This window comes from Cyanistes caeruleus, chromosome 1 (assembly GCF_971803275.1).
Source record: "Cyanistes caeruleus chromosome 1, bCyaCae1.hap1.1, whole genome shotgun sequence".
Lineage (NCBI taxonomy): Eukaryota > Metazoa > Chordata > Aves > Passeriformes > Paridae > Cyanistes > Cyanistes caeruleus.
In genome coordinates, this window is record NC_141701.1 from 70821382 (window position 1) to 70833976 (window position 12595).

At 39.1% G+C, this 12595-nt stretch overlaps 1 protein-coding gene across 2 annotated transcripts; it reads right to left on the reverse strand.

Annotated features, from left to right (window-relative positions):
- Positions 1-712: 712 nt before the first annotated feature.
- On the reverse strand, positions 713-4964 carry MED10 (mediator complex subunit 10). 2 transcript variants are annotated; one of them, XM_086899812.1, is made up of 5 exons: positions 4812-4964; positions 4553-4636; positions 3045-3147; positions 1849-1932; positions 713-1525 (listed from the first exon to the last, which is right to left on the reverse strand). In XM_086899812.1, the coding sequence occupies exons 1-4, from the start codon at positions 4931-4933 to the stop codon at positions 1867-1869; spliced, it is 375 nt and encodes a 124-aa protein (XP_086755938.1). In that variant the 5' UTR covers positions 4934-4964; the 3' UTR covers positions 713-1525; positions 1849-1866. The 2 variants fall into 2 exon arrangements, with proteins under 2 accessions (XP_086755938.1, XP_086755852.1); XM_086899726.1 differs by lacking the exon at positions 1849-1932.
- Positions 4965-12595: the final 7631 nt, after the last annotated feature.

Sequence of the window (12595 nt, forward strand, 5' to 3'; positions counted from 1 at the left end):
CCTCTTGCTATGTCAAAAGTTTGGTGGTACTTGGCATCATGGATGGGCTCTGCTTCAGGCAGGTAACTGAACACAGAGAGTGCTTCAGATGTGCAAACTATGCCAGCAGTAACTCCAAACATGTCTAAATCCATGTTAAGTCTTTAGCAGACTAGGCAGGCCTGCTATGGAATAGATGCATATAGTGCTATTTTGGAGCTCCTGCCCAAACCCACTCCCTTTAGCAACCAGAAGAAAGTTAAAAGTAATAAAATAATTTGCTGATGCAAATAGTCAAGATAGATCTGTGAGAACAAATATAAGCACAAAGGGCTCTAGCTTCACAAATACCCAAGACTAAAAGGGTTCCTCTTGCTCCCACTGCAAACCCAATCTATCTATCCCACAAAACTCCAACCTCTGGGTGAGGAGCCCCATCCAGTTCCATACTGGGGCTCCCTTATGTATGAACAGATACAGATCCCACAGATGAACTCACAGTTAACCAGGACTTCACGTAACAATTGCTGATGCCCAAGATCTCCCATTTCAGGTACTAAAACATCATAAAACCAAAATACCAAGCTGACTCCACCTTCAGATGTAAAATTTTAAGAGACAAGTTTTGATACACATTTTATTTTTATCAGTGTGGAACTGAGGAATATGCTATTTTTTCTACAGTTTTCAGTTCACACTCCAAAGAGAAACATACAAAAGAGAAACATCAGGATTTACATTTTTTCAAATTTTTATTCAACAACCTGCTTGCAGAAAATGAATAAACAAAAGTTTACATTAAATACTGTACAAAATATTAAAGTTGTAGAGAAGCTAGTCCCCAGGTATGCTCACTTTTTATATCCTCAGCCATCTGCACTGCAGCTCCCAGAACAAAACAAGATCTGAAGGTTTTCCTGGCTGCAACTAATTATGACACATGAGAACTTCAGCCCTTGACAGGCTCCTGCTCAGTAGAATTTGGCAAGACAAAAGCAGTCAGCTGTTCACACTGCAGTAAAAAAACCCTGACGTTTACAAATGAAAAACAATCAAGTATAATAAATGCATTTCTCTTAAAAAACAGATGAGCCCACAGTCCTGAGGCACACTTTTCAGAAGATAAATAAAACATGTTTTTCTGCTATGGAAATGGGCTTTGTGGGAAATGCTCTGCATTGATGACCTGTAGGAAATTACATTTCTCAAACCCTTCAGGAAAGAAAAGCAGATTACCATAGGAAGTTTCAACCACAATCACTGAGTAGAAGTCTTTAGATTCAGTAGCTTCAGACCAGAACCATGAACAACCATCAAGCTTCTTTACAGTCACTACTGCCATTTTTAGTACAGTTGTTAGGAGGGCTTGAATTCCTTCTCTCTCCAATCAATGTTTTTATAAGGTGTTGTATAAGTTTATGGGACATTTTTAGAGCTATCAAAGGCCAGCTTAAGGAGGAGGATCTTCTCCTCTAATAGCTTTGTACTTTGCCATATCTTCTGGGAACACCTTTGTCAGTTCTTGAATTAACAGGCTTTTAAATTTCTGGAAAGAGAAAAAAAAAATGTATATATGATCTGGACAATTTATTTAGATTTCATCAAGCAGTGTTACCTGATGATCAGAAATGTCTGTACTCAACACATCTCTCAGTGAACTGAAGTACCCAAAAAATCCCAAAACCACACGAAGAAAGCTGTATTTACAAAATCCACAGAAAGTGCCCAAGCAAAATCCACATTTTGCAGAATGCACCAGGCAAACCAAACTGTCCTTGACTTCTCAGAAATTCACTTGCATCTTCTCCTAAGAAATACAAAGCAGTTGGACCTCTCTAGTAAACCCTGGTGTACCAATATCTGCCTGACCTTATAAAGGAAAGATGATTAAGGACATGTCCTCTTGATTTGATATGGAATCCGCTCCACCTTCAAAAAGCAACTCACACCTGCCTTAGAAGAACACAATTTCAAAAGCACAGACAAAATAAAGAGAAGCTCAGGACTTATCTCCACATGTCTATATTCTGGAGTACAACTTGTTATCCTCCACACTAAATTCAGCCAAACAAAGAACATTCTCAGAACTCACTAAAATTCGCTTTCAGATTGTGTTTTCCTGTAGTAGTTCCAGGAGTTAAACAGTATCACAGAATGCTTAGGTTCATACTAAACGAAAATACAAGTTCAGAAACTCATAAACACTGGGATGCATTTTTGCTAATTTTATAATATAATATAATTTTAATTAACTGATGATTACAGAGCATATTTGACGTTTTAACCCTCTACTATCCATTCAAGACTGAAAAAACACCCCTTTCGTTTTGCTTATTTCTTATAAGTTTGCACACAGCAAAACTGGACACCTGTGAAAAAAAAACAAGTAAAATATCTCTACTACTACACATAGCTTTAACCAATAGAAAATCACAGTGAAAGCAGCATCCCCAACTATGGATGCTAACTATGAAATGCTAACTAAGCAGGGAGCACAGTGCCTATGGAATAGCAGGCCACATAACTTTCTCAGTCTCGCCTGAGAAAGTGGCCTGGGAAATCATAAGGAAAAATTAAAACAATCCTCAGAGATAAAAGACAGCCTTGCAGGTGCTGTTTGTGTGTTCCTTGTTTTCTTGCAAGAGAAGATTGAGGGGTGGTGTACACCACTGACCAATGATAGTGATGTGTTAGTTTACTAACCAATAAGAGTTTTACTTTTCTGTACTTTCACATATTGGTCTATAAAAGAAGATCTGAGGTAATAAACCTTAAGAGAAAGAAAAGAGAAAGAACTCTCCTGTTCAACTCACAAGAGAGTCTGTGTCGTTCTTCTCGCCATTCCAAATAGAGCAATACCCAACTACAGAATGAACTACAGGTTTCCTTTCCTAAACAGGCTATACCAGCATGAGTTAAGATACAGGGATGAAGCAATTTCTAAGACAAATCACATAATAACAGAAGTTAATAACTGCACAAGTGAAAAATACCCACATATTTACAGAAAAGTAAAAACTTATCAAATACATTATTGCATTATATTTCCATTAATTCTGGTTTACCTTCATAGTGTCAATTTTTCCTTTCACTTGCTCATTTTTAGCCAAAGCTCGCTCCAGACACTCTTTAGTGTAAAGCTGAGGGTTGCGGCCTTGATCTATATATCTGAAAATAAAAAAAACACTACTAAATGATCATATTCCTACTAGGATGCTCTCCAGGTATGCAATTACTCATTTTGCTGTCTTTTTCTTTCTACTATTATCGGAAATGTGCACTTTAAAAACCACCACAGTTAAACTCAGCCATTTTCAAAAGGCAGCTCAAGGACCAGGCCATGGCCAGCAAACCTGTTTCCAGAAAGCCTGGAGAGCTTTGAACAAAGTATTAAAAGCACACAAATATCTATCTATCTATCTATCTATCTATCTATCTATCTATCTATCTATCTATCTATCTATCTATCTATCTATCTATCCCAGCTGCTCACAGGCAATAAGCACAGACGATCAAATGAAGATGGTCCTTTCCTAAGCAACTGGAAGGGCACTAACCAGGAAGTGGCCTAGTTAGGACACGGCGAGCATTAAACACACCAGAATATGGCACCCAGCAAATCAAGGACAAGGAGGAGCTGCACATACCACAGTAAAGAGTAAAAAATTAACACTACTGTTATCAGCAAACCTATGTGATATTTTGTTCTGCAATACAATTCCTGGTAAAGGGAAACTCTCTAGGGAGAACATTTAAGAGTCATCACAAATTTACAGCTGGTGTAAGAGCCCAACTGAAAAAAAGCTGTGAACAGCCACTAACACACTGGAGTACAGCAAACCAGTAACATCTGGACTTAGAAGAAACACTAGTGAATTAACTTGTAAGCTATATCACAAAAGCTCTCTAGCATAGCTCTTCCTCTATGTTCATTTTTCTTTCAGTGTTCCAATTCTCTGCCAAACTACCACTCCTGAAACTAAACACCTGAGTACTGACTTAATTTTCACTTGCAACTTTAAATGCTGAACCTAATCTAGTGTAGAAGTCTATTTTTAAAAATGAAAGCTGGCTTACTAAATGGGTGTCCCTGCCCATGGTAGGGGTGATAAAACCAGACGTTCCTGAAGGTCCCTTCTAACCTAACCCATTCTGTGATATAAAATTACTAAATTCAGCAGAATTCGTGTTACTGCTTACATATGTAGAAGTCAAAAAAAAACCAAACTGAAGGGCCAGGCTGGAGAGAGCTCTCAGCAACTTATCTAGTAGGTGGCATCCCTGCCCACGGTGGGGGGAGTTGGAACTAGATGAGCTTTAAAGTCCCTTCCAATCAAAGCATCCAGTGCTTCTATGAAGACAGGCATATATTTTACCACTTCTCCTACCTTTCTGCCTTCTCACAGGCAGAAGGTACTTCTGACCTCCTTCTGCCTGCACACGCTCTCATGAGGTATTCAGAAGGACCGAGTTTGAGAAAAGCTGCCTTCAACCAAAATACCCATGCTACAAAGGCAGGCTACCTCGAGTCACCGACTGCAGCACCTCCCCTTCCAGTCACGCACATACTTACTCAAAAACTTCTAAGGGCACGCTGATATCGTGAAGCTGCTGCCGGCACTTATCGATATCCTGCAAGCCCGTCACCATGAAATTCCTGTTGGGAAAAAAAAACGGGTTGGGTTTTTCGGGGTCGCTGCGCTGCCCCTGACGATGGGTGCGAGGCGAACGATACCCAGACAGGGAGAAAGAGTCCTGAGACACCACCCTGGGCCTGGAGGGGCAGAAGGCCCCGAAGCCCGGCCAGGCCTGCCCCGACAACGGCCCCTCACAATTTCTGATTGAGCCCCGTCTGGCTGCTGGGCTGGAAGTCGCTGACGATGATGCCAAGCTGCCTGATGTTCTCCACGAACTTCTCCAAGTGCTCCTCCAGGGAGTCGAACTTCTCCGCCATCGCCGCCACCTCCCCAGCGCTGCGTCACTTCCGCCCACGGGCGCCTGCGCGGGCGGGAGGTGCGAGGTGTGATGGCTACGCCTCCTGGCCAAGCCACTCCTCCTTCCCCTCACAGGAGAAGCCGTTGCAGCTGTCGTCACCGTCGCGTGAGGGCGAAACAGGGACAAGCGCCGCTTCACCGACCAGAACCCAGCATAGGGTGTTCGAACGTGTCTTCTGTCTGTCAGCTCTGAGCCGTCTTTGGGCATGTGTAAGAAATAGAAGCGGTGACAGGCAGAGGTTCTACTTCATAATAAACTCCACACTGGAATCATCTGGGGAACAGCAAAACATAGAGACACAGAAGCGCAGAGTGGTTTGGGATGGAAGGGATAATCTAGTTCTAGTTTTGCCATAGGCAGAGAAACCTCCCGCTAGACCAGGTGTTCAAAGCCCCTTACAACCTAAGCTTGAACACTTCCAGACACGGGGCATCCACAGCTTCTCTGGGCAGCCTGTTCTAGTGCTTCACTACCCTCACAATAAATAATTTATTCCTAATATCCAATCTAAACACACCTTCTCTCAGCTTGAGCCCACTACTTCTTTTTCTATTATGAATCAGTCTATATTAAATAATCCAGCTATCAGTCATCCTTGTGGGAAGGTTGTCTGACATGCTTAGACCCCCACGGCACATCACAATAACTATGTTTTACAAATAGCTTGTCTCCAATATGTCTGTTTTGAGTTGAATCTGGACAGATCAGTCCAGAAATGTCAGGAGATAACTCATCCAGTTCGGGGGTCCCCAGCACAGGAAGGACATGGACCCTTGGAGAGAGTCCAGAGTCACCACATTGATCAGACAGATAGAGCACCTCTTCTGTGAGGAAAGGCTGAGAGACTTGGGATTGTTCAGCCTAGAAAAGAGAAGGGGCGACCTAATTACAGCCTTCCAGTATTTTTTGGGAGTCTACAAAAATGATGAAGAGGGACTTCTTAAAAGAGCATGCAATGACAGGACCAGGGGGAATGACTTCAAACTGAAAGCCAGTAGGATTAGATTAGATATTAGAAAGAAATTCTTTACTGTGAGCATAGTGAAACACTGGAAGAGGTTGCCCAGAGAAGCTGTGGGTGTCCCATCCCTGGAAGTGTTCAAGACCAGGCTGGATGGGGCTCTGAGCAGCTTGGTCCAGCAGGAGTCCCTGCCCATGACAGGGGTTGTAACTAGATACCTTCCAAACCAAACTTGGATTTAATGTATTTTATGCATTTTGTAGCTATAACTTGCAGCAATTTCTGCTCCACAATGAGAACCATCAAAATCTGCAATTCTTATTTTCTTGGCTGTGTCTTACTTTTCCATTTTCTATTCATGACAATAACACTATCAAATGTTTGGTTTCTATTCTGGGTTACCATGCTTATACCAGCAGCAGGAATTTGGGTTTTTGCAAAATATAAAGCACTGTTTGAGAGTTCATAGGATTAAGTATGCTAAACTAAATTTAAAAAGCAAGCAACTGTAAAGAACACTGAATATTAAGGAAGATACATGACTGTGCAGATGTGAAATTAAAAAATAATACTAGGATGCAGAAAACAATTCATGAGTTCTAGGCTTTGACAAGTATTGTCATCCTATGATAAAATAATCCCACCGTCTGTTGATCAGCAGTTGCTGGCCCTCCTATATCTATTGTTGGCAGAATGTTGTCTGGACAGCAGAAGTCCCAGAATTATGAGGTTTTAAGACAATTACTTCACACATGAGAGATCTTGGTCTGAGAAAAACAATAACTTTTTCTAATATTTGGAAGGAAGAATGTAGAATAGGGTGCATTTACCAAGTTAGATCTGAACATGAGGAACGGGGGTGTCAAGTTTTGAAAGAACGGTGTAAATAAAAATTATGTCAGACTTGGGTCTGCAGGCACAAGAGACTGGGATTCAAACAGAAGAGTTGCTTTATGTCTATCTTTGCATATGGGCAAACACATCCAGTAGAAGTCTGGAGCAGAACCACTTGCTTTAAATTCAGTAACAAACAAGGGCTTTGAGGTGCTGTTGAAGCTTCCTCTCCTTCCTGTTTGGGTAAAAGCCTTTGGTTCTTGGAACTGAGCAAATAGGACTTCCAGCTTGCTTGGAATAAGTCCTATAGATGTTCATGATCACATCTAACTCAGAGAACATATTCAACAGAATAAAATAATAGAAGTTTAACATCAAATATAGAGACGTCCAGTTCATTGTAAAGCTGTATTTACTAGTCTGGTTAGGTTAGATTAATTAATTATGTTAGATAAACAGAGACAGTGCTTTTAAGTTTAAAATTTGCTGTAAATATATTACTGGTTGTTAAATTTTTCTCATGATCACCAGCTTGTCATCGTTTTATGTTAAGGGGTAAAATGTAAAAGTGAGAAACTTGTGTTGCAGTGAGAGAGAGAAAGAGAAACAGAAAGAAAGTAAGTCTGGCAAATAACTGAATTTATCGATAGGTACATAGAGACAGAAAGTTTTAGAAAGAAAATGTCATGGCTCATGATGTAAGTAACCATATTGTACTCATACCCTGATTTTCGTACAGGAAGTGGGCAATTACAGGCTTGTAAGCTGGGCATCTGTACTGGCAGTTAAGTAGGGTTTGTAATAAAGGATGAAATGAGAAGCCGTATGGATCAATTTGGTCATTTGGGAAGAGCAGCACAGATTACATGGAAGAAAATCCTGTTTTGCAAACCTCTAATGAGTTTTTCAAGGGGTCAGCAATCATGTAGATAAGAGATCTAAATGATACAATCTACTTGATTTCCCATCAGCTCTCAAAGAAATCCTTAAACAAAATCTTTTAAGGAAGTAAAGGAATGGAATAAGGGGAGAAATCCTAGACTAAAGAACTGAATCCCAGATAAGAAATGCAGGACAGGGGCAAGCATTTAATCCTTGCAAGGGGAGAATTGATCCCAGAAGAGTTCCACAGGGAACTAAGCTGAAAATTGTGCCATTTAGTATGTTCACAGATGATCACAGAGATCAATGGTACAATGAGAAAATTGTCTTATGAGAACATTATTTGGCAGACTAAAAATGAATGCGGCATGTAGGAAACTGTAGAAGGACCTGAAAAGACTTTAAGATGGATCATGTAAAGCAATGCACATAGCAAGCAAAAAACCCCTAGTTTCACATGAAGATTCATGACCTCTTGACCTTTACTATACAGGAACAAGACTTGAGGATCAAAATAGAAAGTTCTTTGAAAACATCAGTTCAGCGCTCAGCAGTGATCAGAAGTCATGTGGAGAGTTAGGAATTGTCAGGAAAGAAAGGAGAACAAAGCAGAGAATATCATTGTGCTACTGCACAAACCCATCATTTGCTCCAACCTTGAATACTGTGTGCAGTTCTCATTCCTTGGAGTGGACCTGGAAAGGAGTCAGAACAGGGCTGGCAAGATAACTGGTAGATATGTAATAGGAAAACATGGACAGACAGGTGTTAAAGTGAAGCATAAACTTTAAAGAATTTCAGATATTAGAAAAGCTAAGGCCTTAATTAAAATTAATTTTTTCTAAATCAAATAAAAACCTAATCCTTGCTAAATTTAATTAAAATAGAGAGGCACTACTAGAATTAGGAGCTAATCATTAGCCAATAACTAATTGTCTGTCAACCTTATGTTTGTTCAGCTGGGCTTGTAATGAGAAACAAAGAAATTCAAGAACATAAGACAATTTCAAACCAGAAACAATTGGAAACATGAAACTAGGAGCCTGGCTAGGGGTTCATCTGTCACTTTGTATTGAAAAGGTAGAAAGGTCAGAATGAGGAAGAGCCATATCCCTTCCTCCCTTATATGAGCCCTCCCCATAACGAGACCACTGACTCATTTCAGGGAACAAACTGCGCATGCTTAATTGCTTATTCTTAATTAGCATAGGAAGCGGGGAGTGGGTGGTAACTGGGTTATGAATTTGCATTTATATTCAATATCTCAGTAAATAAAAAGTTTGTAATCACCTGTATTCGGGGCCGTGTGTATTAAGGGGTGACCCTGCACATTGGCCTAGCACTGCCAATAAGCATACACTCTGTAATCCTAATCGGTTAAAGAGTCTTTGGCCGTTATAGTTGGATACTGATACTAGATCATATCCATATTTTGGTAAATCAAAAGGCAGGCCCTGGGAACTGTTAGGCCTTGTGCTTACTAGATCATGTGAAACTGCACCTGTGTAGTCAGTATATGATAAATGATATAATTGTTAAATGTGATTAGATATGATTATTTAAAGAATTGTGAGAAACTATGTTAGAGGTTTGAGGGGGATCACGAGAAATCCATGTTTGGATGAAATCAATGTATATAAGAGAACAATGTTTAATAATTAATATGTAAGTTATGTAACGATAGAGTATAAAACATGTTCAGCTCGAAAGCAAGTTGGGTCAGATTCTGTATGTGTACCCTTGACGCCCAGAGCTCTTTAATAAAAGCACCTACATATAATCATCCCGTGATTATGTGTTCCCAAATGCTAACACAGGGACTGTCTTTCAGCACAAAAACTAGGGGCCATCAAAGTAAAGCCAAGAAGTGACAATACTTTCAACTTCAGAACACACAAAAAGCAGTGATTTTTGTGATAAAAAGTTCAAAAGCCCTATGGGACTATCTGCCAATGGATGTTATGGACAGAAAGTGCTTAGCTGTGTTGAAGGGAAAATGGAACAAATGCTTGGTAGACAGTCAGGGTGGTGTAGGTAAAGTGCTTCTGGCTCAGGAAATCACATGAACTGAAGGTAGCCCAAGGCCAGGAAGGTAGTCAGGAGAAGTCTCATAGATGCTTTTCTTGTCTTTGCTCTTCAGCATTTACTTCTGGTTAGTGCTGAGCACAGGATACTGACCCAGATGGAGCCTTCGTCTGAATCTGGGGGGTTACTGCTGTAATAAATGTTGGTATAATTCGCATATTATTGTACATATAAAATCAAGCATAAAAGAGTGTTTTGTGTAAAAAACACAAGCAACTTGAGATTGCAAAAGCAGCTGCTGGAAAACCAGGAATTTGCAAGAGAAGGATCCAAAAATTAAGATAACACCAAAAAGAGGTAGGTCCACCCAAGCAAGATAAGTGCTCTAACAACCCAGTGATTAACGCCTGATGCCGACCTGATCTGATTCTCCAGGACCATGCATCTCGATGTTGGTTTCCCAAAAAAAACTACTCAAATTTCATCTTCTTCTGAGAAAAACTCACCACGATTCTACATCTCAAAGCCTGCTTCCTGAAAAAATGATTCAAACTGCATCTCCTCAGAAAACTCATTCAGCAGTCCAGCAGCAGAAATATGAATATGTAACAACACAAGAAAAAGAAAGAAACTGAAGCTGCATAGCCTCAAGCTGAAAAAACTGTATAAAACTCAGCTCTCTAAAAGACAGTTTGTGAACTTGGGGGAATCAGTGCAATAGAGGCTGGTTCAGAGTTCACCCGACATCGACCCCAGGCCCGGCATTGCCTTTAATTGTGGCTGTCCCGAAATTTGATTTTGCAAATTTTTCAGTAAAAATTGTTATTGATAAAATTTGATTGATTTATTTATAACACTGCTATGAGGTCCTCCCTGCTTGGAATGTCAAATGATGACCTCTGCTGTGAAGGATGCAGACAGATTGCACAATGGTTTCTTACCAAGCAGAACATAAAAAGATTTATTTGAAACTGCTTATACAGCCTTTGGGTCTGGAAAAAAGCTCAGCTCACAGTTCTCTTATTTAGTTTTACATATACTCCAGATAAATTACTTGTCCAATATAATATGACACAACGTGGTATTTAAGATTCATTACTAAAAGTCCTGAGACAGTCAACTTCTCATGAATACAAAAAGCAATAATTCATCTGTTTGTCCCATCTCTAGAGCTATGACTCTCCTCCCAGCTCATGTTTTCTGCTACTGGCCAGTAAAGTGGAGGAAAATTAATAAAGAAAGTAAAATACATCATGCTTTCTTTCTTGTCTTTCTTATCTTCTGCATGATTAAATCACTTCTTCTTCATTCTGCAGACAAGGAAATGGAGGTTGAAATTTTAGGTCATTAACTGGGAGCACCACCTGGTAAGAATTCCATTCTGTGAGCCATCTACCCTTCATTATTTTAATTACAACAGGTAATGGGCAGAAGAGAAGCAGGGGAAATAGATGTGAACAGCACAGAGGATACCATTCATCAGCTCTTAATATGTAAGCTGATGGCAAATTTGTTTAGGATGTTTGTCAGCTGACTCAGAAGCATGTGGTACTGTCACATTTTACTGCATAAAAATATGTGATAAAATAAAATAAAATAATTTTAAAAATCAATTATGCAGCTGAATAAAAGCTGTAATTATAATTTCCATACAGATATTGTGTTTAGTAATGTGTTCAATAATGACTTAAAATAATATATGTTTTACTACAAATTATCAGGATGATACATTTATGCATCATAGCTGGATCTCAGTCTTATGAGATAATCTAAATTTATTTATCTAAGAAGCAGCAGGATCAGGATTTTGTTCATAAGATAATTTTGTGGTCTTCCAAGTCCTGCAGATCTGGGAATGTTCTGGGACCTGATTCAAAGATAACTGAGACCCATGAAGTTCTTTCTATTGATGGTAAAGGACATTGGATGACAGTCTGTTCTCACAACACTGCCTCTGAGGAGCTCAACAAGATGCAGCAAAGGACTTATATGTTTCAGGACAGGAATATTATTTTCATAGTGTATTGATGACTCATCTAGATCTGCAATACTGAAACCTTTTATTTCATATTACCTTTAATATCCCATAAAGAATTAATTCTTAATTTTGTTTTTCAAAAATATACTGAGAAATCAGTGGAATTATCTGATATTCCAGGTTTTTTTCTCTGTGGAATATTAAACTTATTCATCAGACTCAGTTTATGTTACATTCATATTGCTACCATATGTCATTTAAAGCAAAATTAAGGTCTACTCTTCTGAAATGCAGAGTTGCTTTCAATGGTATCAAGTAGCTTTTTTTTACCACATATGTGAGAAAGATGTGTATACAAATATATATGTATATATTATTTATTATATTTATTATTATATGATATGATATGATATGATATTATATTATATTATATTATGTATTATATTTGTTATATTTATTATTTTTATTATTTTTATTATTTTTATATATTTTATATAAAATCATACTAGAAAAATGCTCCTCTGATTATGCAATACTAACAAGTAAAGTTGATTTGCTTATTGCTGTTTTTTCTTTTTCCCCCTGTAACTCAGAATAAGTAGCAGTAGAATAAGTATTTAAAACTGATACTTTTTTCATTACTAATGATACAGGAAAGAAGGTATGGAAATATCTGTGACAGGGAGAATTTCTAAGACACCCCGACAACATGTGTGCTAGCAAATGAAAAAGACCTAGGACCATTTTCCAGCACTGAGTCCAGCTGGCATGGAGGAGCCCTTATTGTATTCCAAATCTTGAAATGTGCCTGAAAGCAGTTCTGGAAGAATATGTTCATCTGGGTGGTCCAGATGAAAAAGCTGCCTGAGTACCTTTGTCACTGTTCTATAGTGTGGGTGCCTGTGCTCCTCTGTTTGTGTCCTTCCCTATCATTTGTCATT